The sequence below is a fragment of the Mauremys mutica genome, chromosome 12 (assembly GCF_020497125.1).
Source record: "Mauremys mutica isolate MM-2020 ecotype Southern chromosome 12, ASM2049712v1, whole genome shotgun sequence".
Lineage (NCBI taxonomy): Eukaryota > Metazoa > Chordata > Testudines > Geoemydidae > Mauremys > Mauremys mutica.
In genome coordinates this window covers 54,802,032-54,829,591 of record NC_059083.1, presented here as the reverse complement: position 1 = coordinate 54,829,591, position 27,560 = coordinate 54,802,032, and the positions used below count along the sequence as shown (strand labels likewise).

Sequence of the window (27,560 nt, the reverse complement as noted above, 5' to 3'; positions counted from 1 at the left end):
AACTGAAAAATCCTTTATTTACTCATTTCAACTGGCAGAGCCCATGCTGGAGACAGGTCAGTCCCGAGACATGGCCCAGCACTCTGCCAAGGCAAAGGACAGAGCTGTCAGAACACAAGGGATGAGAACGGGACCTGCAGCCATGCTCCCAGGGCCTGCCCTATATGAAGAGCAGGACCAAATTTTTGCAATGGATGCCACCACCAAACTCTATCATGGGGTTCAGAACAGTTTGGAGCTGAGCATGGAAGGCACCCAAGTACCCTAAGGACACAAACCAGGAGGTGATCACACCAGACAGCCAATCTCTCTTCAGAACACTGAGTTCTGAGGCACAGGAACAGGAAGTGAGGGCACTGGTTGTGATTCCCCTCAGAACCCAAGCAAACATCTGAAGGAAAAAAAGAGAGCAAGGGAGGACATGTTCATGGACCTTGTGACTGCATCCCACCAAGAAGACAGAAGAGCAGCGGGAGGTCTCCGCAGCAGGCAGAGAGGCTCCCAAGGGAGATCCTGGACAAAGAAGAGGACAGGCAGGAAAGGATGCTGGACAGAGGCAAACAGCTCTGCTGGAGAACATTGTGGTGCTATGGTCACAGCCAGCAACCCATCCTGTCCTGCAACTTGTGGAGAACACAGGATACTGGGAGCCTTTTTTTGTTTCCCCAAATGGCAGGACCTGCCTGCTCCATTCTACCCACCAAACAAGGAGAACAGGTCCGACATACACATTTGTTGTGAGCCCATCAGCACAGCCATGTGCATGCACTCAGCACTTTGGGCATGTTCTGCCACACATCCATTGGTTGTCACTTTGCATGGTTACATTAAATCCATAAATGTTATGTACAACTCGACTGAAAACTTTCACTGAGGTGTGGCTGCCCCCAGTAACACCAACTCTTAATCAGGTCTTTACACAAACACCCTGCATTCATTTCCTTGGCTACAGGACATTCATTTCCTACCACAACCCATCCTTGACCCTGTGCCCCTGACCACTTGGGGCTGGCTGTTCATAAGGTACAGAAAGTGCCATCATCTTTACTTAACAGCCATCAGTGAGGATCTCCCCTTGGCTCTCCCAGATGTTGTGCAAACCGAGCAAGTGCCTATCACTAGGCAGATACTATTCAGCAGCCTTCAGCCATGTCAGGGGTCTTCTCCTCCTGTCCTTGAGTCTTCCAACCACCCTCTCCACAGTCGTTCTTCAGCTATTCAGGGTACAGTCAAACAGCTCCTTTCTCCTGCCCTTGTCTCCAGGAAATGATTCATAAGCCAGGGAAGCAGAGGGTAAGCTGGGTCTCCCAAAATGACAGAAGGAATCACAACACTATACATTTTTTAACACTGAGAGTAATTAACCAAAGGAACAATTTACCAAGGGTCATGGTGTATTCTCCATCCCTGACAATTTTTAAATTGAGATTGGATGTTTTTTCTAATAGCTCTGCTGTAGGAAGTATTTGGGGGCAAGACTCTGGCTTGTGTTATACTGGAGAACAGACTAGATAATCACAGTGGTCCCTTCTGGCCTTCGAACATATGAACAATACCACCAATATCCATAATGGCCATGGGAGCAGACGTTCTCTTTTTCTTTGCAGAAAACAGAGCTGCGTTTCTGAAGACCTTCACATCATGGACCTGCCCACCCCATCCCATGGCAATCAATCAGGCCTTGCAGCACCATGGAAAAATACCCCTTCTTGTCAATAAACAATACTGATCTGGTGAGAGGGGGATGGGATCGTCAGATGGGTTTGATCAAGGCCTCCTGTACAATTTGGGAACCTCAGCTATGCAAGGCCATCAATAGTCTCCTGTGCATTGGCTAGCAGTGCACACCTACATGACAAAAAGTCCCGACAATTGATCTCCCAAACTGGCTAGCTACTGAACAACAGTTGTCGGGACTTGGGAGCTTCCAGATGCTGATGGCCACATCTGCTCTACGCTGAGGGGGACTCTCAGGTTGGCGCTGCAACTTGGTGGCGAGCTCCACGCAGATGTCTAGGGAAATAGACTTCTGCAGCTTGAAGTTCTGTGGCTACTGCAGTTCATCCCAGCTCTGCAGCACTGTCCTGTACCACCCATCAGTGCTAAGGGGCCATGAACAGAAGAGGTTCTCCAGCAACTGAAGCCACTGTGGGAAAACTGAATGTAGAAGTAACTGCTTGATCTCATCCTCTTCCTCTATCCACAATGATTCATAAGGGAACTAACTTAAGCCAGAGTAAACAAAACAGTATAGACACATCCTTTCACCATAGTTATACTGGTACAGATAAAGCAGAAAAACATTCACTGTGAAAACTTTCCTATGTAGACCAGGCCTTACCTCACTGATTCTATCATATTCCAATTCAAGGTAGGCAAACTAGATTCCCTCATACCTCAGTGACTATAATTACTGTGATCTTCTTTTCGCCCATCATTACCATAAGTTCATACAAGCAGCAGATTAACTTTTAAATGGAATCTCTTGGTGGTATCACTTTTGTTGCATCTTCAGTCAATCAGGTATTTTTATATTTCAGAGAATTAGCTTCAAAGTATTTATAGTGTCTTGACTCTGAAGTGATTTTTTAAAATATATTTTTGTGATTATTGCCTATACCCAAAAAGTGAAATAACAAGCTAACTACAATGGAACTAGTGTAGTTAATGGGCCTGGCTTCGAAATGTACAAGACCCCAATGACTGATGAGAGAAAGAAGCCTTCCCTCCTTAGCAATAACCAGAGCATTCAGCATTACTGGGTTAACCCTGTGGCTGCTGGAAGATTCTCCTGCAGGCAGGAGCATGTTCCAACAACATCCATGTCTCCAGTCCCACTTGAGAGTATTATCCCCATGGGGCAGAGAGAATCTCTTGCTGAGTACATTATGTCACATACTGAACATTGCTGCAGGGATGGAGGCAGCAGGAGACACTAGAAATCTGGAGTAGAATTTTGCGCATCAGAGCATTCTGAGGATTTTGCAGAATTTACCTTTCTTGTTTTGGAGAACCCACTGGAACATCACTGGTGTCTGGAGCTGAGAGGTGAGAACTGCCTATTTATTGCCATAGACTGTTCACTCTTAACCATAATGATAACATAGTGCATTCCAGTATTGGTAATACTTTCTCCTGCTCATTGTGCTTCAGCTGGGTGGATGGCCTATTAATTTGACAGAGCTCTTCACAGGGAGGAAGATGCACCTTTTGCAGGGGAGGTTGGTTTATCTCCCTACTGTTTTTCGTTTGTTTGGAATTCGTTGGATTTCATGTTGCTTAGCTGACGTACAGATGAGAAGCTTCTTATTAATCAGCTTTAGTACTCAAAACAGAACTTGAAGATGAACAGGGCAGAGTGCACGAAGTTACAACAAAAAATGTTAAGATATGGTGTTAACACCCACCCCCACTCACTAACAAGTAACAAATCAAACCACACAGATTTACCAATCAATAGGAAACGTACTCTAGCATGGAGTGGGGGCTTTTACTACAACACTGAATCCTTAGTACAGGGCTGGATCAATTTACCAGTCAAACTTTGTAACCCAAAGTTATGGGACTGTGAGTGGCAGCTCAACAAAGAGTCATTCTTAAAAGGCAACCTTTAAACAATTACTTGGTCACTAACATGTCAATTCAGTTTAAATTTGCCTTGCAACAATGACAATTCAGAGCCAAGCCTCTTCCTTTCACAGAGATATCTCACATTAACATAGCCCCATGGTATCAAAGTTATTTCTATGGCAGTTCAGCAGAAGGTGTTACCATAAATACTCTGCAATCCCAGTCGTGGTGTACTGGAAGCTCCAATGTTGCTTTCACCAAGTGATAAAACAATGATTTATAAAACCACCCAAATTCAAGCAAGTGTCATCTGTGACTGAGCTGTGATGAGTGCCCATCAGTCCGCCTACAGGCTGCCAGCTCCTCTTTGGGGTATGCACATACATCTTCCTAACAAAGTAGCTCTATGCTGAGCTAGTGTAAGAAATCCCCAAGTCACATTTACTAACTAAATTTTAATCCTAAACAGCCAGGGTGAGGCTGGTGTGACAAAGCAGGAATTTTCTGTAATTATTTATGGTTCCTGGGCGAGCCTCAGTTTCCCTCCGTACTCTGCATAGCCACCCAGTGGGTGCAAAAGGGTTCAAAATGTGGCTCTTGCGGCAGAGCAGCAGACATGAGATGCTGTGTCATGTAGCTGACTGGGGTGCAGTGAGTGACTGGGACATTAAAGGATGGGCTGAAACCGACCCTTTTTTAAATGCCAGGACATTCAGACCCAGGAACCAGACCAAAAGGAAGGAGTTTTACCCCCACCTCTCAGCGGAGAAACAGCGCAAAGGCTCCAGCTCAAGAACAATGGGTCGAACTAGCGTCAGGATACTGGGATAACTCCTGACTTTTACAAAGAGTCTGGAGCTCTCACCTGGGATGACATTGAGAGGAGAAATGGAGACCGAAACAAATACTGCCTGGTTGCACTGATGTAGACAGCATGGACCATGTGTTAACCTTTGCCCCACTGTGCTAACGTAAGGACTTTCAGATTCTATACGCCAGGTAACTAACGAATTGTCACCTTCTATTGAAAGGGCCGCTTGGTGTCACTGAGAGCACTGTGCCCTGCAGGACTCTGGCTGGGCTGGATTCGCTGCAGGGAGCCGCAGATAGGGATTGCTGGTGCCGAAGGCCCAGTCTGGGAGTCATGGAGGCCACAGGCCTGCCCCTGTGGAGCTGTGTGGGTCCTTGGGATGGGCACATTAAAGGGGTCACTCCCACGGGGCTGATGATAGGCTGGGACCAGACCAGATCCTATGACTCTGTGACAGCTGGCTATTGCCACACAGAACACAATATACATTTACATCATTTACAGGCTTCTATGAACTCAAGAACACACTTCCCGACACCTAGAATGACCGAGCTGTTGCTGGGCCAGAGCAGACATACGTTTGAATTCTTTGTTACTTATCAGGTGAAACCAGTGCATAGATAAACTTTCCTGGGGGCGTCTGAATCCAAATGTATACTTCAAATGCCATTAATTCAGCACAGTCTTTCAAACGTAATGAATCTCTGAGTATGAGTCTGCTTTTCCACGGCCAGTTTGATTTGTGTAACCTCCCCAGGCACATTGTATGAACGTAACATCGATAGAGCTCATAGACATGTTTATTAGCGTAACCACTGCTTTTTAGGCATCCTCCTCACCACAAGGACAGGCAGGGTAAAGCTGCCTGGCATGGTGCCGCCTGCTGAGGCTGCATGAGTGGGACTGTGTTTATAAAAGTGTTTGAAATCCAAAACAAAACAATCCCTCCCTTCCTAGAAATAACCATCTGCCCCAGTCCTCTGTGCCCCCAAACCAGATTCCCAGACCCCACTGAGCAGCAGCTCCCTGGAGTCTGCCAGCCAGGCTGACCCTGGCTCAAAGCGGCTCCTTCTGAGCTGGCATGGGGCGGGGGCAGGGATATCAGGGGATGCCAGTTTCTACCCTGTGTGGATTCTCCGATGCGTAAGAAAATTGGAGCAGCGAATGAAGCTTTTCCCGCAATCAGGGCAGTCGTAAGGCTTCTCCTCCCGGTGAGTCCTCTGGTGTTTGATCAGGGCTGAGCTCACGGTGAAGCTCCTCCTGCACTCGGGGCATTCATAGGGCTTCTCTCCCGTGTGGATCCTCTGGTGTGTCATGAGGTTCGAGCTGCGATTGAAGCTTTTCCCGCAGTCTGGGCACCGATATGGTTTCTCTCCTGTGTGGGTTCTCTGGTGTCTAATCAGGTCTGAGCTGTTCCTGAACCATTTGTTACAATCAATGCACTTATAGGGTTTCTCTCCAGTGTGCACTCGCTGGTGGTTGATAAGACTGGAGCTCTGACTGAAGCTCTTCTCACATTCCTCGCATTTGTAGGGTCTCTCTCCCGTGTGAATTTTCTGGTGCCTGATGAGGTAGGAGCTGACACTGAAGCTTTTCCCGCACTCAGGGCACTTGTAGGGTCTCTCCCCTGTGTGGGTTCTCTGGTGGGAAGTGAGGTTGGAGCTCTGGTTGAAGCCTTTCCCACAGTCAGGGCATTTGTAGGGTTTCTCTCCAGTATGGAGTCTCTGGTGGGTGATGAGGGTGGAGCTGTCACTGAAGCTTTTCCCGCAGTTGGAGCACTTGTAGGGCTTCTCTCCTGTGTGCAGTCTTTGATGGGTGATCAGGTGGGAGCTCCGGCTGAAGCTTTTCCCACAGTCCAGACATTTATAGGGTTTCTCTCCGGCATGGAGTCTCTGATGGACAATCAGGTTTGAGCTGCGACTGAAGCTTCTGCCACATTCCTCACAGATGGTCGGTCTCTCTTCATTGGGGATTCTCTGGTGGGTGGTGTCCACGGGCCTGTGACACGATTTATCCAATCCTTTCCCTGGCTGGGTTCCTGGCTGCCTTTGCAGTCTGTGCTGACTCTCCCAGGCTTCTCCCTGCTCAGGGCTCTGGGAAATGTTCCCTTCAGCTCTTCCTGACATCCTCCTATGTGGTTGCACTAGCTCAGGACCTTCCAGCTGAGAGTTCTCCTCCTCACTCTCACTGCCCATCCCGTCTCCTGCTGAGACAGAGAATCCAGACAGCACTCAGTACTCAGAGAGGCTGACACAAAAAGGGGTGAAACAAATCAATATCAGGAACCAAATCCCCCCAAATCCTTCCCCAGAGGAGAGAGGGGAAGGGGGTAAGCCAGGCAGCAGACAGGGTTGTTGGAATCCCATGCATGACCTCTGCCATGAGGACATAAAACTGGGCTAGGAGCTTACTGAAGCAATCCCTCACCTGTGTGGCTGCTTCTCAGGATACCCCTTTCTTCACAGCCCTGGAGATCTGGGCCCCATGGCTCTTCCCCTCGGTCCAGCCGGGAGATCTCACTGGGCTTGGGAACAGGAAACCCTGCTCAGGGGAAAAAGCAAGTGGGCTCACATACATTCTCTGTTTGTAGGTTGGGAAGGCTGCTGCAGGGTGCCCAGCCCTTTTCTTTGTTGCAGGGAGATTTCATGTGAACAGACAGGAAAATGCACCCAGAGCCCACTGGGAAAGGCCAGCATCTAGGGGAGACATGCTGTGTCCCCTGAAGTGAGCTCAGGGATCTACACAGACAGGGAACTTGGGCAAGATTTCTAAAGAGGTTTAGACAACTACAGTCACAGACAGGGGCCTAGTGGGATTCTGTAGAAGCACAATGGAAGTTAGACATTAGACACTGAGGAGATTTTGAAAATCTCACTCAGTGCCTGTCTGCATCTTTAGGTGGTTACCTACCAGCAAAACTCTGGCCAGTGGGGCTTCAGGCAGAGCAGAGTCAGGAGACACATGTCCATCCCTGATGGGACAGAGGTCCCAGAGGTGGAATCTGCCCTGGGAAGTAGGGGAGACAGTGAGTTTGTCCCACTTGGGAGCCCAGGTTACAGGGAGAACAGCACCATCATTAAGTCCCTGGATCTCCAATCCTGTGCAGGAACAGTCTCTCCCACATGGGGTCTGGGGACTATGGGGCTGTTCCTCCTGAACGCTAGGGGACCAGATCAGAACCCACTGTGGGAATTTCAGGGATGCTCAGCTCCTGATACCTGAGGGGTAATGAATCCTTACCCAGGAGGTCCCTGTAAAGAACTCTGTGACGTGGATCCAGCAGAGCCCACTGCCCCTCAGGGAAATACACAGCCATCTCCTCGAAGGTAACCGACCCCTGGAACAGCAAGTGTCCCCCGCTCAGTGCCTGCTGCCAGCCGCAAGCGCACTAGCTCAGCCATAGCCTGTCCCAGCCTCCCTCACCATCTGCCGCAGCTCCCACAGGCCTTTGGTTACATCCCCTGCACACCAGCCCCTCAGGATGTTCCCAAATCACCCCCGCCATAACCCACACAGACCTGCCCCTGCACTGTTACCGGATCAGAACCTCCCCTGCTCCACAGGAGAGAATCCGCCTCCCTCTCGCTCCCTGTGCGCCCAGCTCTCCAGCCTCTCCAGCTTGGGGGCTGCACCTAGGCCGCCGCCTCACTGGCTGTTCGGAGGCCACTTCCTATGGCCTTCTCTGAACAGCTAGGCTGGAGGAGTGGCCATTACACCCCACCTCTGTCCCATCCCCTGCCCCCTCCCTCACCCTCTGTGGGGAGAACTGAGCCTAAACATGAGTGTGAGTTCATAAGACTTCACAATAACCTGTAATAACAAATGGTGATGGGAACTGGTACAAGGAAACCAGACTGAGACTGGTTTGGTCTAAACCGAAAAGACCATGCTGATGTAATCCAATGGCTCCCGAAACTAATGCTTGTTAAAAACGGTTGACGTGGAGCTGGAAACTAATGAACCAAAATTAGTGTTTCAGATATTGGACCTAATCAGTGGACAAAATACCATGTCCACTCACCACTCCCTTTGTGTGAGGACAAGTCGGAAAGAACAGACAGAGGCTAGTGGGGTAAGCTTCACCACCCTGCCCACCACCTCCACCCTTTCCCAGGATCCTGGACACTCTTTGTCCTGATCCTGAGAGCTGTCCTGACCGGCCCGGGACAGAGAAAGGGACCCACATAACATCACCACCCGTACCGTTCCCACCGGAATCCCAGTGAAATGGGATTAGACTTTAACAACAGCTCCAGCCCACCTCAATTAACTTCTTCTCTTTCCCCTAAAGAATAGTTATTACCGTCTCTGATACCAGGTAAGAGACTGCGAGACAAGGGGCTTTTTCCTTCTAAAATCCTCTCCAGCTAAAGCAAAAGGGAAGATGGGATGTCATTAAAATGAAGGCCTCACTTAGCACTTTACATGTCAAATGTTGTATCTATAATGGAAGGTTCAAAAGGTGTTTAGTGGTGAGATCTCTGTACACCAAGCCCTGGCCCTTGTTTAACGTTAGACAAGGACTGGGTTACGTAAACCTCTTTGGCCCCTTTGTTCCATCTAAATTTATGCTACGCCCCCCACAGCACTTTACATAGGAGCTCAGCATCATTATCCCCACGTTACAGATGGGGAAACTGAGGCACAGAGTGGGGAAGTGACTTGCCCAAGGCCAGGCTGCAAGCCAGCAGCATAGTTGGGAATAGAAGCTAGGTCTCCCACGTGTCCGTCAGGTACGCTAGCCACTAGGCCACACTGCCTCCATTTAAACACAGCCCAATGAGGAAATTCCTCACCCAATGCACTAACCCTCCCACTTCCATACTGTGGTTACTCCTCCTGCCACAACCCACTTCCCCTGGATAGATCCCCTACCTGAGCATGATCCGCTGCAGCCATGTCCCTTTCCCGTTCCCCGGCACACGGGGCGATCTGGAGCCAAGCGCTGACGTGGTTCTGCAGCCTATCAGGGCAAGAAGGGCCAGTGGGGAGATTTCAGAAGGGGCTTTGGTGCATTTCACAGCCCCATTCATCACAGGCTCTTTCCCTGCAAACAGACACACGGGACTCTGCAGTGCTGAGAACACGCTTCAGTCACCGACCCGGCCTCTCCCACCAGGACTAACCCCACCGAGCCATTCCCCCCCCCCCCCCCGCCGGCCGGCCGGCCGGCCACCCGCTCCGTAGCAGAGTCCCTGAGCCAAACACTAGAAAAGAGCAGAATCGAAGGAGCCGCTTTGGGGAATCCCCCTGACACTGTCCCCAGAGCAGCACATTCCCCCAGCGGCGCGGGCACCAGGCAGAGGCAGGAACTGGCTTTTCCTCTCCCTGCCCCTCACCTTGTCCCAGGAAAGTCAATGTGCCCCGGGGTGCTGCAGGGAATGGGGCTGGGCAGGGCTGGGAGCTGGGAACCTCCCTCCCCACTGATCGCTCCTGCTGCCCCTGCCAGTCTCTCCCCCTGTCTCCCTCCCGCACCTCCTTTCGAGCTGGGAGATTCGGTTCCTGGCCCGGCCCGGGGCCTTCGCTCCCCGGAGCTGGCTCGGCTCCTGCAGGCGCTCAGGGGAGCAGAGTCTGGGGGCATCAGGGAGGGCAGCAGCTCTGGGACTCGCAGACCCCCGCTCCCTCGGATAGGGAGTCTAGATGAGAGACGTGAAATATCAGGACACAGGGGTGGGGTGGGGGGTGCCAGCGGAGCAGCAACAAAAAAAAAACGGAGAAAGTCCCCCCGGCTGTGCCCAGAGGGATGCTAAGAAAGGGCTCTCCCCCCACAAACCCCGTGGAGCAGCTACGGCTCAGCCTGGAAAAGAATCCAGACTCACAATGGAGGCAGCAGCAGCCTCTGACCCAGGAAGCTCAAACCCGGTATCCTCAGACAGGGAAACACCCACTGGAAGAACTGTCCATAGTCAGCAAGCGACAATAGCCAGGGCCCTCTGGTGGCCACAGTTAGTGGTACCAGACGAGGGCCCTTTCCCCTCCCTCCTCTTCCTGGGGAGTAATTCAATGCAAGAGGCGTTTTTCTGCTGGGATAAAGAACCCACATGAATCTCCCCATGTAGGTACTTATAAACCAGGATCAAGTCACCCCCTAACCTTCACTTGAATAAAACGAACCGATGGATCTCTGTAAGTCTTTCGCCCTGAGGCAGGTTTTCCAGACCTTGAATAATTCTGGTGGTTCTTTTCTTTGTCATTTTAAGGTTTTCAACATCCTTGTTGAAGTGAGAACACAAGAAGTGGACAGTGTGTCCAGTAATGGTCTCCCTGATGCCCTATATCCAGACAATACCACCTGTCTACTCCTACTCAGTATTTCCCTGCTTCTACCTCCAAGGATTATACTGATTCTCTTAGCAACACAGCATCACACCAGGAGCCTGTGTTCAGCTGGATTCCACCAAGAATCCTAAATTCTACCCAGAAGCACTGCTGTCAAGGATACAACAGTCCCCCAGCCTTTATGTGTGACCAGCCTTCTTTGCTCCTAGAGTTGAAATATAAAATTAAACAAATAAGGAAAAACACCCAGAATATCTTTTTAAACGATATTTTAAAGGTTTGAAATTTTTCAAAATCATTACAAAAAAAGATAATTTTGGCAGGGATATTAATCCTCCTGCTTCAGCATTTAATTCAATGTCTATAGAGACCAAGCCTATGAAGGGCCAGATTAGTTTGTGTGTGTTACTGCAGAGTTCTTACACAGGCAGGCCATTCATTCAGTTTTAAGACAGACAATCGGGGGTATGGGGTAGGGTATGGGTTTTCCGCTGTCCAGTACTGAGATAAAATCAGATGTGGTTTTGTCCAGTATCACACACAGAGGACTCCATTTTTAAGAGCATATCACTTCACCCTTGCTGCCATGGCCTTGCAAACAATGACCAGTAGAGCTGAGAATGGGGAAACTCAGTGCATGTCACAGAAACAAAGCACTAATACCTGAGTTGCTAAGGACAGGAAAACTCAATGTACAGACCAGAAACAAAGTGTTGAGACCTGGGGAACAGAGAATGGGGAAATTCAGTGCATGGCACAGGCACTCAGTTCTGAGACCAAGATCTGGTAAACTCAGAGTATGCCACAGACAAACAGAGGTGAGACCAACAAGATAGCTAAGAAAAGGGACAATCTGTGCAAGGGGAGAGGCAACTCTAGATTTAATCCTGAGTGGAGCAGGACCGCTTGGAAATAGTGACCATAATACAATAGCATTCAACATCCCTGTGGTGGGAAGAACACCTCAACTGCCCAACACTGTGGCATTTAATTTCAAAAGGAGGAACTATACAAAAATGAGGGGGTTAGTTAGACAAAAGTTAAAAGGTACAGTGACTAAAGTGAAATCCCTGCAAGTTGCATGGGCCCTTTTTAAAGACACTATAATAGAGGCCCAACTTCAATGTATACCCCAAAATAAGAAAAACAGTAAAAGAACTAAAATAGAGCCACCGTGGCTTAACAACCATGTAAAAGAAGCAGTGAGAGATAAAAAGACTTCCTTTAAAAAGTGGAAGTCAAATCCTAGTTAAAGGACAGGGAACAAAGGGTAGGAATTAATGGTAAATTCTCAGAATGGAGAGGGGTAACTAGTGGTGTTCCCCAAGGGTCAGTCCTAGGACCAATCCTATTCAATTTATTCATAAATGATCTGGAGAAAGGGGTAAACAGTGAGGTGGCAAAGTTTGCAGATGATACTAAACTACTCAAGATAGTTAAGACCAAAGCAGATTGTGAAGAACTTAAAAAAGATCTCACAAAACTAAGTGATTGGGCAACAAAATGGCAAATGAAATTTAATGTGGATAAATGTAAAGTAATGCACATTGGAAAAAATAACCCCAACTATACATACAACATGATGGGGGCTAATTTAGCTACAACGAGTCAGGAAAAAGATCTTGGAGTTATCGTGGATAGTTCTCTGAAGATGTCCACGCAGTGTGCAGAGGCAGTCAAAAAAGCAAACAGGATGTTAGGAATCATTAAAAAGGGGATAGAGAATAAGACTGAGAATATATTATTGCCCTTATATAAATCCATGGTACGCCCACATCTCAAATACTGTGTACAGATGTGGTCTCCTCACCTCAAAAAAGATATTCTAGCACTAGAAAAGGTTCAGAAAAGAGCAACTAAAATGATTAGGGGTTTAGAGAGGGTCCCATATGAGGAAAGATTAAAGAGGCTAGGACTCTTCAGTTTGGAAAAGAGGAGACTAAGGGGGGACATGATAGAGGTATATAAAATCATGAGTGATGTTGAGAAAGTGGATAAGGAAAAGTTATTTACTTATTCCCATAATACAAGAACTAGGGGTCACCAAATGAAATTAATAGGCAGCAGGTTTAAAACAAATAAAAGGAAGTTCTTCTTCACGCAGCGCACAGTCAACTTGTGGAACTCCTTACCTGAGGAGGTTGTGAAGGCTAGGACTATAACAATGTTTAAAAGGGGACTGGATAAATTCATGGTGGCTAAGTCCATAAATGGCTATTAGCCAGGATGGGTAAGAATGGTGTCCCTAGCCTCTGTTCGTCAGAGGATGGAGATGGATGGCAGGAGAGAGATCACTTGATCATTGCCTGTTAGATTCACTCCCTCAGGGGCACCTGGCATTGGCCACTGTCGGTAGACAGATACTGGGCTAGATGGACCTTTGGTCTGACCCGGTACGGCCTTTCTTATGTTCTTATGTTCTTAGTGAGGCAAATAGAAAGGAGCACAAACACTGCCAACTTAAGTGCAAGAGTGTAATAAGAAAAGCCAAAGAGGTGTGGAAGCCAGTAAATAATTAACAAGGTTTTGAAGAGATCTTAATGAATGTTAGTTAGCATGAGTTAGGTTAACTGTGACCCTGGTGACGTGAGGAAGCAAGATAATGTAAGACAGAGTGAATTGTGTGAAAGTTATTACGACCTTGCAATATGCAGTCTTGCAGTCTTGTTTTTCTAGTGAGATAGCAGAAAAGCTTATGTATAAACAAAATGTATTTGTTGCTTTTTACTGTCTGTATTATTGCTAGAAATTGTCTGAAACAACGGTATAAAGGCTTGATGTAATTGTTTACCAGTTGAGAGACCTGTCCAGGACTGGGGTGACCCTGTGTCCTATGGCACTCTCTCCCTCCATGGTAATTACTGGAGAAATAATAAAGAATTTGATTTTGCTGCACCCAAACAAAAAGCGAGAACTGAGTTTTTCTTCGACAATTTGGGGGCTCGTCCGGGATGGCAACGCCCACGGACCCACAGACAACTACTACGGATCATTCCCCTTCGAACCCCATGGCGCCACATGAGAGGTATGAGACCTTTTGAAATCTCTATTGGGGTATCGGAGGAGGACTTTCCGTGAGGACGTCTGTCTCTGTTGGGCTCACGCCATCTGAACTTATTGACTGTGCAGCAGGATCAGATGCAAAGTGGTATTGGGGAGAGGCCCCAATAAGGTTAGTTTATAGCAGTACTGGGAACTGCTGAGTTCGCCAAGGAAATGCATAAGGTAATGCATAAGGTAATGCATAGGTAAATGCATTAGAATGCACCGGTGCTGAGGGGTTTTTACCGCCTCAAGAGGGGTTGTCATACCGCCTCATGGTATTGGTCCGGACCAGGTAAAGATGCATCATGGTTAAAAAAAAAAAAAAAAAAAAAAAAAAAAGAAAAAGGAAGAAAAAGAGGCCTTGGTGTGTGTGTGTGTACACCAGTGTGAGTGGCTGTTACCGGGCTAGCCCGGTAACTAGTGGATCTTTAGGAGATCCGACCCACGGTGGGCTGACTCAGCCTGGCATAGTTCGGCAAGGAAGCTGCCTAGGTCTAGGGGTGTGTGAACCCATCTTCCCTCCCCTTTCCCTTCCGTGTGGGCTACTGACAGTCTGATCATCTCCTTGGTTTTTGAGCCGCTAGCACGGACAGGACACCCTCTCTGTGTGTGTAAGTGGAAAATGGGTAAGGGACAGTCTAAATATTCCACCTTACCCCCTAAGGGTGCCCCAGCATATTACATGTACGTACATTATGGTCCTAAAACCTGCAGGTATTTAAATGATTGGAATCTGTACACGCGTGAAAATTCATTTAAACAATGCCCATTAGAAGGTACCTTCAATCTAGATAAGATCATATATCTCAGTGGAGCTTTAATCACAGAGAAAAACCTCTGACACAGTGTGAGCAATTTGTCTAGGAACGGGTTAATTTGAAATTCGGCTTAGCCCTGAGATAAAGGAGAAGTTGTTTTGTCTTCAAGGTCATGAATTAGTGCGGACTATGCTAAGTGCAAAGAAAAACTGCTTTCAGCCCCAGCTGCTTGTGGAAAATAGAAACTGAGGCAAACCAACAGCAGGAGTTACAGAATTGGAATTATATTTGCAAAGCTTAACTTCCCAGTGAGACATGTGTGAGTATTAAAGTGGTTTAAGGCTTGGGGCATTCATATTTTTCCCGAGTGATGTGGGAGCATTCCCAACACTCTCCATTGTTGTTTTATTATTTTAATGAAGCTTTAAAATTTGGTTATATGGTGTGATTTCTCTATCTACCCCCCCCCCCCGTCCTGCAATGTCAGTTTGATCACCTGACATAAGGGATAATTAGTAACAGGAATTTGTCACAGTTTGGTGAGCAATTAAGAATGGGGGGCACTGTAGAATTTACACCATCTATCTGTTTTACCCTTGTTAGTTTATGTTTGCTTTGTTTGGTACTGTTGGTGTTATGTGTTAAGAATAGCATGATTATAGGTGAGCTCTAATAGAATAAGGAAACACTATTTGGTTTTGGTGCACTATTTAGCTTTGGCTCTGTTTTGTTTAACCGGTTACTGATGTTTTTCTGCTCTGTTCATTTGGGCGTTAGGTGTGTGAGCGGAACTGAACTTCTCGTTCGTAATTCCTCAGGGTGGAAGCCATGTGTGCGATGAAGCTCTGAGGTTGTCCTGAGATTTTTACAGTCCCGCCCCCCCCGTAGCGGACAATATAATAGAAGTAGAAAAATTTGGCTTAGACTGTAATTTTCTCTGCTTTCTGTGTAATTTTCTTTTCTGTTTAAGTGTCAGCAGACAAATGGGTGGGTCTCTGGGTAGACCCCCAAAGGGGTTTGGATTATGTGTTAAGTGAATGGCCATGTATTTTTGCCCAGGTGGCAAGCCTTACTAGGGAGGACTCAGGTAGTCTTGTGAGTAAAAATGTTTTGGGGACAAGACCAGAAGGGTGGGGGCTAGTTGTGAAGCCCACCCTCCTAGCTAAGAACTGGTTGTGGAACAAGCTCGTGTCCATGGACGGGACGATTCAGTGAGGAAAAAAGGATCGGGCCCAGGCGGACAGGCGACAGACAAAGAGATTTGGAAAACAGGTTGGAAACTTTTGAGGGTGTAGTGGAAAGAAGGAGTAAGTGAATATAAGCATGAGGATTTCAAATACTCAAGAGGATATTTGGAATGGTGATTTGAGTTGATAAAAGTGGCTGTTGGAAGGGAAAAGCAAGTGATTTTTAAGAGAACAGTTTTTGGTGTCTATGAAATGTTTGTAAATAAATTCAGGCAAAGAACTTATTAGATTGCAATCATTTGGCTATGAACAATTTTGTTAAATCAGTTGAAGAATGTATACAGTGCTATGTAATGGGAATTTTATTAGGCTCTACAGGCACTATAAGTGGTGATGTTTTCTTTCAGTGTTTAAAAGCAGGAGTTAAAAGAAATAAAAAGCAAGCCAGAAATAATCTGTGTTACTGCAAATTAACTAACTGATAAGGTAAAGGCCGCTGAAACCAAGGCTGTCTAAGAAACACATACGAGAAAATATGGGGTAATTCCTCTGTTTTGCCTAGAATCAACAAGAGTATTTGTATATTTTAAGTATTTAATTGCCCAGACGGGGTGGACCTCTGTTTTTGTCTTTCAGATAATCAAAGAAAACTAATGCCAGCTGCACAGCATTCAACGTACCTTGATTTACTGGCACAGTAAAAAATTATGTTGTGTGTTCTATGTTCTGTCTTGTTGTGTTTTTTTTCGTGGCCAGAATTGTTGTGTTTAATATTTTCATGAGATGGTCTGATTTGATATCAAGCGGAAATGTTGGATTGAGATGCAGATACTTGTTTTGTTCAATTTAGAATACAAAGTGTTTGGTTACATCAGAAAATGTGATATACTAAAGTCTAATACATTTTCTTAAGTAAGGGAAAGAAACTACATTGGCCAAATCTTTTAATTGAGAATTGTTGTTAAAATTTGCATACTGACAGTCTTTGGAAGCGAGGACATGAAAAGTTAACCCACTCCCCATATTGTACAAGGGATCCTTCTGGCTACCTCAGACTTTTAGCCAGAGGGCTGGGGATGGTGGATAGCTATTGGCCTAGAAGTTATATTAAGTGAACTTCTCAAAGTGGGTGTGCTTCTCCTGGCTTGTTCTTCCAAAGTTCTGTAATAAGGTTATTTTAGTGAAAGGGTATATGTGGCATACATTGAATGATAATACTTCTGTACTGTATAACAGTACTGTTTATGTGTTCATGGTATGAAAAAGGTGTATAATTGAAGAGTAAAAGTTTCCTTTGTAGGTTAAATGAAAAAAAAAAAAAAAAAGCCAAGAAGAGAATGGCTAACATGCGCTGGCCCCAGTCAAGGACACCGCTTGGCTGCCTACCAAGAGAAGGGGGGGGAATGCTTGCTGCAGTTACACGAGATTGGTGTGCAGCGGCCAGCCCACTCTCCTCCTTGGGGACCTTTTGTAAATATTCAGATTGATTTTATTTAAATGTCTAAATGTTGTGGTTATGAATATGTATTAGTTTTAGTTGATGTATTTACCACTTGGGTTGAAGCTTTTCCCTGCAGGACAGTAGATGTCTTTGCTTACAGATTTTGTACCACGTTTTGGCATCCCTGTGACTATCAACAGTGGTCGTGGAACTCACTTTACTGGACAGATTGTAAAGGAGTTATGTGCAACTCACTGCCCTCACCACCCACAGTCTGCTGGGACAGTGGAACGCCGGAACGGGATTTACAAAAAATGAACTGGCCAAGATTTGTGCTGAGACACACTTAAAGTGGCCAGATGCCCTTCCTTTGGCACTGATGTGTATGAGAGCCATTCCCAATCGAACGACTGGACTCAGCCCTCATGAAATTTGACAGAACACCCAATGCTGACTACCAACTGCACCCCCACTAACCCCAGCTCAGATGGACATTCATTTGCTGGATAACATAATGCTTAAATATTGTCAGGCACTAATGAAATGTGTTAAGTCTTTTTTATACACAGGTGATGGAAGCACTACCAAAGGATCCTGTGCAACCTTGCCACTCGTTGGAACCAGGAGCCTGGGTCTACATAAAGATCCATCAGCGAAAGACTGCCTTGGCTCCATGCTGGAAAGGCCCTTTCCAAGTCCTGCTGACTACCGACACCGCTGTAAAGTGCCACAGACTGACTGCTTGGACCCAGGATTCTCACTGCAAAAAGACCCCTCCACATCAGAAGAATTTTCCTATTGATGATTAGCCTATTCTTTCTTCTAGTTCTACTGTGCTTCTGGACAACCTCTCCCTTGTCCACTGACAGACCAACTGTGCCTTTAGACTTTTCTAGAAAAAGCACAGCTATTACAGGGTGATATGTGCTGGCAACCTCTCCCCTGTAGGATGCTAAACCTCGATTGTTTTGGGAAAGAAGAAGAAACACTCACTCCACTGACATTGCCAAAGTCCAGGAATTCCTGACTGAAAAGGACACTGAGAACTGACCCTGGTGAAGAAACAAAGAATTACATACTGGCAGGAAGAAATTTGTGGGACCCATGCTTGGGACTGTGGTATTAATTGGATTTTGAGGTTTATTCTACAGGCTGCGCCCTGTGTTCTGGATAAATACTTCAGTATGTATTGCCCTCCCTAATTGGATTTTAACTGACATTGCCCTTATCCAGTTTTCTACATACCCAGATTGCTCACAAGGGGCTACCATTAGATTAGCACAACAAAAGGCCTGGGTTATTTCCTCTGGACAAAAAGGGAATTGACCAGATCCCTGTGGGCTGGAGCCAATAGTGTAGTAGCCATTTGGACTATTCTTAAAGGCCAAGAACATGATCAGAAATTGGGGCAACTAGAAAAGGCCACTAGTCTTATTTTTGAAGCTCAGCTATCTTAAGTACAGGCTGGAGTTGGTGAGTTACATGTCATTTCAGCCCTTAGTTCTATGACCCAGAAGTTACTGACAGAGATGGTATTGCATATCACTGAGGCTGGGAAGGCATTGCAGTGGGATCTGTACCAGACTTGGCCCACTGCCCTTACAGACACGTCAGGAGTACCATCTGATCTGTGGTCATGAAGACATACTTGGACACTTTCTGGATGGAAGTGTGGACATTCACAGTGCTCCTTCCAAGCATATGGACCATTTAGGGGGTGTGGGCTCCCACATACCGAATCCTGCTGGGTCCATGGGGAGGATGCATGTGGAACTGAATTATTTACCGAGACATCTGGGAAATTAGACCACCTGGTATACCTACCTGATTTATAGACAGTACCCCTAGAATAACACCTGACAAGATATACATATTGATCTTACCACTGCTGCAGGCAATTATATCATTTACTGGCCTGCAGATAGAATGCAGATAGAATGCAGATAGAATGTTGCAGGTAGCTCTTAGATTTTAGGTATATTTTGATTGGACTAGAATAGTGCCTGATCAGTTTCAAAATTTGCTTTCATTGTTACCAAAGGTTCAAAGAATCTCTGAATTGCAAGGGCAAATTCCCATGCTTTAGAATATATATCAAGATGGAAGGAATGTCTTTCATACAGCTTATAGAGTGTTTACTTTATGTACTAGGTATGATGTTTTGTGCTTTGTGTTCGCAATTGTACAACAGCCCCATTATATTATTCCTATGGGATTGTTATTGTTTGTAACGTTGTTAGTTAATTTAGGATTATATTATTGTTGTTGTTGTTGTAAATAACGTAAGAATAGCAATACCTTTCATGTTCATGCTACTCATGCATTGTCATTACGTCCCATGACGGTTGACATGTTTGCTGTAGAATCTGAAGTCCATGGTTTCATGCGAATTGAGAGTTGAAATTGTTTGTTGTACTAGAAGTACAAAAGGGGGGAGTGTGGAAGCCAGTAAATAATTAACAAGGTTTTGAAGAGATCTTAATGAATGTTAGTTAGCATGAGTTAGGTTAACTGTGACCCTGGTGACGTGAGGAAGCAAGATAATGTAAGACAGAGTGAATTGTGTGAAAGTTATTACGACCTTGCAATATGCAGTCTTGCAGTCTTGTTTTTCTAGTGAGATAGCAGAAAAGCTTATGTATAAACAAAATGTATTTGTTGCTTTTTACTGTCTGTATTATTGCTAGAAATTGTCTGAAACAACGGTATAAAGGCTTGATGTAATTGTTTACCAGTTGAGAGACCTGTCCAGGACTGGGGTGACCCTGTGTCCTATGGCACTCTCTCCCTCCATGGTAATTACTGGAGAAATAATAAAGAATTTGATTTTGCTGCACCCAAACAAAAAGCGAGAACTGAGTTTTTCTTCGACAGAGGAGTTTGAAGAACGGCTAGCCAAAAACTCCAAAGGTAATAACAAAATGTTTTTTAAGTACATCAGAAGCAGGAAGCCTGCTAAACAACCAGTGGGGCCCCTTGACAATCAAAATACAAAAGGAGCACTTAAAGATGATAAAGTCATTGCGGAGAAACTAAATGGATTCTTTGCTTCAGTCTTCACGGCTGAGGATGTTAGGGAGATTCCCAAACCTGAGCTGGCTTTTGTAGGTGACAAATCTGAGGAACTGTCACAGATTGAAGTGTCACTAGAGGAGGTTTTGGAATTAATTGATAAACTCAACATTAACAAGTCACCGGGACCAGATGGCATTCACCCAAGAGTTCTGAAAGAACTCAAATGTGAAGTTGTGGAACTATTAACTAAGGTTTGTAACCTGTCCTTTAAATCGGCTTCAGTACCCAATGACTGGAAGTTAGCTAATGTAACGCCAATATTTAAAAAGGGCTCTAGAGGTGATCCCGGCAATTAAGTCTAACGTCGGTACCGGGCAAATTAGTCGAAACAATAGTTAAGAATAAAATTGTCAGACACATAGAAAAACATAAACTGTTGAGCAATAGTCAACATGGTTTCTGTAAAGGGAAATCGTGTCTTACTAATCTATTAGAGTTCTTTGAAGGGGTCAACAAACATGTGGACAAGGGGGATCCGGTGGACATAGTGTACTTAGATTTCCAAAAAGCCTTTGACAAGGTCCCTCACCAAAGGCTCTTACGTAAATTAAGCTGTCATGGGATAAAAGGAAAGGTCCTTTCATGGATTGAGAACTGGTTAAAGGACAGGAAACAAAGGGTAGGAATTAATGGTAAATTCTCAGAATGGAGAGGGGTAACTAGTGGTGTTCCCCAAGGGTCAGTCCTAAGACCAATCCTATTCAATTTATTCATAAATGATCTGGAGAAAGGGGTAAACAGTGAGGTGGCTAAGTTTGCAGATGATACTAAACTGCTCAAGATAGTTAAGACCAAAGCAGATTGTGAAGAACTTCAAAAAGATCTCACAAAACTAAGTGATTGGGCAACAAAATGGAAAATGAAATTTAATGTGGATAAATGTAAAGTAATGCACATTGGAAAAAATAACCCCAACTATACATACAACATGATGGGGGCTAATTTAGCTACAACGAGTCAGGAAAAAGATCTTGGAGTCATCGTGGATAGGTCTCTGAAGATGTCCACGCAGTGTGCAGAGGTGGTCAAAAAAGCAAACAGGATGTTAGGAATCATTAAAAAGGGGATAGAGAATAAGACTGAGAATATATTATTGCCCTTATATAAATCCATGGTACGCCCACATCTCAAATACTGTGTACAGATGTGGTCTCCTCACCTCAAAAAAGATATTCTAGCACTAGAAAAGGTTCAGAAAAGGGCAACTAAAATGATTAGGGGGTTAGAGAGGGTCCCATACGAGGAAAGATTAAAGAGGCTAGGACTCTTCAGCTTGGAAAAGAGAAGACTAAGGGGAGATATGATAGAGGTATATAAAATCATGAGTGATGTTGAGAAAGTGGATAAGGAAAAGTTATTTACTTATTCCCATAATACAAGAACTAGGGGTCACCAAATGAAATTAATAGGCAGCAGGTTTAAAACAAATAAAAGGAAGTTCTTCTTCACGCAGCACACAGTCAACTTGTGGAACTCCTTACCTGAGGAGGTTGTGAAGGCTAGGACTATAACAATGTTTAAAAGGGGACTGGATAAATTCATGGTGGCTAAGTCCATAAATGGCTATTAGCCAGGATGGGTAAGAATGGTGTCCCTAGCCTCTGTTCGTCAGAGGATGGAGATGGATGGCAGGAGAGAGATCACTTGATCATTGCCTGTTAGGTTCACTCCCTCTGGGGTACCTGGCATTGGCCACTGTCAGTAGACAGATACTGGGCTAGATGGACCTTTGGTCTGACTCGGTACGGCCGTTCTTATGTTCTTCTTATGTTCTTATGGTACAAACACATAATGCTAAAACCACGGCACCAGAGAAGTGGAAATGCGGAGTTTGGCACATACACACACCACTCAGACCAGGGATGATGAGCATAGGAAATGAGTGCATGAAACTGACACACAGCACTGAGACCAGGGCAGATGAGAATGGTAAAACTCGGTCCATGGTACAGACACACAGGACTCACATGAAATCAGCAAGCAATGAGGGAACTCATCATGACACAGTCACCAAGCAAGGATACCAGGGGAACTGAGAATGGGAAAGCTTGTTACATGCCAGTGCTTAGACCAGGGAAGCTGACAATGGGAAAACTTAGCACATGCAGCACTGAGAACAAGGGAGCTAAGAAGGGGGCAATTCAGGGTTTGTCTACACTACAAAATTAGTTCAAATTAACATAAGTTGATTTTTTAGAAATTGATTTGATACTGTCATTTGCGTGTGTCCCCACTAAGCGGATTGTCGGCAGTGTGCGTCCACAGTACCGAGGCTAGTGTAGACTTTCGGAGCATTGCACTATGGTAGCTATCCCACAGTTCCCACAGTCGCCGCCCCCCACATTGGAATTCTGGGTTGCGCTCCCAATGCCTGATGGGGCAAAAACATTGTCGTGGGTGGTTCTGGGTACATAGTGTCAGCCCCCTCCCCCCCCCCCGGTGAAAGCAATGGCAAAATATCATTTCTCGCCTTTTTTCCTGGGTTACCCATGCAGACGACATACCACGGCAAGGATGGAGTCCACTCAATTCCTTGCCTTTGCATACCGTACCGTCTGCTGCTGTCTCCTGGTTGCTCCTGGCCGACCTCACTGAGGTCAGTCAGGGGTGCCTGGGCAGACATGGGTGCTCCCGGCCGGCCTCGGTGAGGTCAGTCAGGGATGCTTGGGCAGACATGGGTGCTCCTGGCTGGCCTCAGTGAGGTCGGTCGGGGCGCCTGGACAAAAATGGGAATGACTCCCCAGGTCATTCTCTTCTTTAAGTTTTGTCTAATGGAGATTCAGTCCTGCCTGGAATATTAGGCAAGCCTACTAAAGAACCAGAGAGGCAAACGGCCACTCCAGGTCAGAGCCCCAGACATCCCGCAGAAATGATGAGCTGCATGCCATTCTAGGGGGTGCCCCAACAACTACCCCACCCATTGCTTCCCTCCTCCTACACCCCTCCCGGGCTACCTTGGCCATTATCCCCCCATTTATGTGATGAATTAATAAAGAATGCATGGATTTGAAACAACACTGACTTTATTGCCTCTGCAAGCAGAGATCAGGGGCAGGGGCGGGGGTTGGCTTACAGGGAAGTAGAGTGAACCAGCATTCTGCACTTGCCCAGCCTATATTTGGACTCCTCCTTACTACTGTCCAGGCTTCATGAGCCATGGGAGCAAGAGGTAGGCTGGGGTAGGTGCAACCGCATAGTGCTGCCGACTGGGAGAGCAGCCTGAGGCAGAAGCCTCCAGCTGGCATGATATTCCAGGCAGGACTGAATCTCCATAACACAAAACTTAAAGAGAGAATGACCTGAAGTCATTCCCATTTTTGTCCAGGCGCCCCCGACTGACCTCACCGAGGCCAGCCAGGAGCACCCATGTCTGCCCGGGTGCCCCCAATCAACCTCACCGAGGCCAACCAGGAGCACCCATGGGACGATGATGACAGCTACCAGTCATACTGTACCATCTGCCATCCGCAATGCAAGGGGATGCTGCTGTGTAGCACTGAAGTACCGCGTCTGCCAGCAGCACCCAGTGACAGTGAAAAAAGGCGAGAAACTATTTTTTGCCGTTGCTTTCATGGGGGGTGGGGTGGACTGACGACATGTACCCAGAACCACCCATGACAATGTTTTTGACCCATCAGGCATTGGGAGCTCAACCCAGAATTCAAATGGTTGGCGGAGACTGCGGGAACCGTGGAATAGCTACAGTCATCAGTCGCCCCTCCCTTACTGAGAGCAACAGCTGAGAATTGTTTCGTGCCTCTTTTCCGCGCAGATGCCAAAGCATGGAGCCCGCTCAGATCGCCGCAGCAGTTATGAGCACTGTAAACAGCACGCACATTATCCTGCAGTATATGCAGCACCAAAGGCAAAGGCAGGCGAGGAGGCGACGGCAGCGATGGCAGGGCAGTCACAAGAGTGATGTGGACATGGACATAGACTTTGCTAAAAGCATGGGCCACAGCAATTTGTCCATCCTGGTGACAAAAGGGCAGGCTCATGCCATGGAACACTGATTCTGGGCCCAGAAAACAAGCACAGACTGGTGGGACCACATAGTGTTGCAGGTCTGGGATGATTCCCAGTGGCTGCGAAACTTTCACATGCGTAAGGAAACTTTCATGGAACTTTGTGACTTGCTTTCCTCTGCCCTGAAGCGCAAGAATAGCAATATGAGAGCAGCCCTCACAGTTCACAAGCGAGTGACGATAGCCCTCTGGAAGCTTGTTGGGAATCAATTTGGAGTGAGCAAATCTACTGTGGGGGTTGCTGTGATCCAAGTAGCCAATGCAATCTTTGACCTGCTGCTATCAAGGGTAGTAACTCTGGGAAATGTGCAGGCCATAGTGGATGGCTTTGCTGCAATGGGATTCCCTAACTGTGGTGGGGTGGTAGACGGAACGCATAGCCCTATCTTGGAACCAGTGCACCAAGGCAGCAAGTACATAAACCGAAAGGGGTACTTTTCAATGGTGCTGTAGGCACTGGTGGATCACAAGAGACGTGTCATCAACATCAATGTGGGATGGCTGGGAAAGGTACATGATGCTCGCATCTTCAGGAACTCTGGTCTGTGTCAATGGCTGCAGCAAGGGACTTACTTTCCAGACCAGAAAATAACCATTGGGGATGTTGAAATGCCTATAGTTATCCTTGGGGACCCAGCTACCCGTTAATGCCATGGATCATGAAGCCATACACAGGCTGCCTGGACAGTAGTCAGGAGCTGTTCAACTATGGGCTGAGCAAGTGCAGAATGGTGGTAGAATGTGCCTTTGGACATTTAAAAGCACGCTGGTGCAGTTTACTGACTCGGTTAGACCTCAGCGAAACCAATATTCCCATTGTTATTAGTGCTTGATGTGTGCTCCACAATCTCTGTGAGAGTAAGAAGACATTTACGGCAGGGTGGGAGGTTGAGGCAAATCACCTGGCCACTGATTATGCACAGCCAGACACCAGGTGATTAGAAGAGCATAGCAGTGCGCATCAGAGAAGCTTTGAAAACCAGTTTCATGACTGGTCAGGGGGCTATGGTGTGAAAGTTCTGTTTGTTTCTCCTTGATAAAAACCTGCCCCCTTGGTTCACTCTACTTCCCTGTAAATAAACCGCCCTCCCCTCTTCCCCCTTTGATCACCACTTGCAGAGGCAATAAAATCACTGTTTTTCAAAATTAATGCATTCTTTATTACTTTGTCACACAAATGGGGGGATAACTGCCAAGGTAGCCCAGAAGGGGTGGGGGAGGAGGGAAGCAATGGGTTGGATTGGTGGAGGAGGGAAGGACAAGGCCACACTGCACTTCAAAACTTATTGAATGCCAGCTTTCTGTTGCTTGGGCAATCCTCTGGGGTGGAATGGTTGGGTGGCCGGTGACCCCACCACTATGTTCTTGGGCATCTGGGTAAGGAGGCTATGGAACTTGGGGAGGAGGGCGGTTGGTCACACAGTGGCTGCAGCATAGAATATCAGGGTTGGTAGGTTCCTCAGGAGGTTATCTAGTCCAAGCCCCTGCTTTGCAGGACCAATCCCCAGACAGATTTTTGCCCCAGATCCCTAAGTGGCCCCCTCAAGGATTGAGCTCACAACCCTGGGATTAGCAAACCACCGAGCTATCCCTCCCACAGCAGCGGTCTGTGTGCCTCCTGCTGCCTGTCCTGCTCAACAATACACCAGAGAATATGAGTTTGATCCTCGAGTAGCCTGAGCTTCCTGCCTCCTTTCATCACGCTGACGCCACATCTCCTCTCGCTGGTCCCTCCTGTCCTCTCGCTCGTCCCTCCTGTCCTCGTGTTAATTTTGTGCTTTCCTGCACTCTGACATTGCCTGCCTCCACACATTCTGCTGGACTCTTTCAGTGTGGGAGGACTGCATGAGCTCAGAGAACATGTCATTGTGAGTGCGGTTTTTTTTTTGCCTTCTAATCTAATCTAGCCTCTGGGCTGGAGACAATATAGCGAGCATTGAAATATTTGCAGCTGCGGAAGGAAAAAAAGGGAGAGTAGTATTTTAAAAGACATTTTAGAGAGCAAAGGGTACACGTTTCCACAGTGAACCAAGCTGTTAACATTACATAGCATGTGTGCTTTCTTTACAAGGTCACATTTTGACTCTTATATTGAGGGCCTGCCAGTTTGGTGTGAGAGATCACACACGCAGGGCTGGCGGGCAACAGAATTCGGCTTGCAGGCAGCTATGGTAAGCCACAGTCTTTTGGCTTCTTTAACCTTCGTAACATGAGGGAATGGTTTCAAACAGCAGCGCCCTCATGTCCCATACCAAGCATCCGTTGGGTTGGCCATTTAAAATGGGTTGGCCATTTAAAAGGAGGGGCTGCAGTTTTCGGGTTAACGTGCAGCTCAAACCTAACTAAAGCCCTCCACCCCACCTTTTTCTCTGGGATGATCGCTTCACCCCTCCCCCAACCGCGTGGCACACAGCGGGGATGATTTCTGTTCAGCCACAGGCAAACAGCCCAGCAGGAACAGCCACCTTTGAATGTCCCCTTAATAAAATTGACCTATTTCAACCAGGTGACCATGAATGATATCACTCTCCTGAGGATAACAAGAAAGATAAAGAAAGGGTGTTGCTTGAATGCCAGCAAACACCAGAACCATATGCTGCCATGCTTTGTTATGCAATGATTCCAGACTACGTGCTACTGGCCTGGCATGGTAATGGAGGACAGAATAAGGCTGCCCTCCCCAGAAACCTTTTGCAAAGGCTTAATTGTATTTTATTAAGGGGACATCCAGGAGAGCTTCACTGAGATGTCCCTGGAGGATTTCCGCTCCATCCCCATACACGTTAACAGACTTTTCCAGTAGCTGTACTGGCCGCGAATGCATCCCAAGTCTTCACGGCAAATTAATCATTAAACGTGCTTGCTTTTAAACCATGTACAATATTTACAAAGGTACACTCACCAGAGGTGCCTTCGCTTCCTTCAAGGTCTGTGAGCCCACCTTGGGTGGGTTGGGAGGGTACTGGGTCCAGGGTGATAAACAGTTCCTGGCTGTCGGGGAAAACGTTTTCTCCGCGTCCTTGCTGCGCGCTAACTTCAATGTCCTCCTCCTCTTCCTCATTCCCTAAATCCGCATCCCTGTTGCATGAGAGTCCATCGACGGAGTCAAAGCACAGGGGTGGGGTAGTTGTAGGGGCACCCCCTAGAATAGTATGCAGCTCATCATAGAAGCGGCATGTCTGGGACTCTGCCCCAGAGCGGCCATTTGCCTCTCTGTTTTTTTGGTAGGGTTGCCTCAGCTCCTAAAGTTTCACTGCTGCAGGTCCCTGTTATGGCCTCTGTCCTTCATGCCCTTTGAGATTTTTTCAAATATTCCGGTACCTCCCGTTTGGTCCACGCTGGAGCTCTTTTGCGATTCTGGGACTTCAT

At 46.7% G+C, this 27,560-nt stretch overlaps 1 protein-coding gene across 8 annotated transcripts; it reads right to left on the bottom strand.

Moving 5' to 3' along the window:
- Window positions 1-27,560, bottom strand: LOC123345409 (zinc finger protein 34-like). 8 transcript variants are annotated; one of them, XM_044982259.1, is made up of 6 exons: window positions 27,094-27,560; window positions 9,257-9,344; window positions 8,643-8,748; window positions 7,622-7,718; window positions 6,809-6,922; window positions 1-6,587 (listed from the first exon to the last, which is right to left on the bottom strand). In XM_044982259.1, exons 4-6 carry the CDS (start codon window positions 7,695-7,697, stop codon window positions 5,500-5,502), a joined length of 1,278 nt encoding a protein of 425 aa, XP_044838194.1. In that variant the 5' UTR covers window positions 7,698-7,718; window positions 8,643-8,748; window positions 9,257-9,344; window positions 27,094-27,560; the 3' UTR covers window positions 1-5,499. The 8 variants fall into 8 exon arrangements, with proteins under 8 accessions (XP_044838194.1, XP_044838193.1, XP_044838189.1 ...); XM_044982258.1 differs by having other exon boundaries at window positions 8,685-8,748; XM_044982254.1 differs by lacking the exon at window positions 8,643-8,748.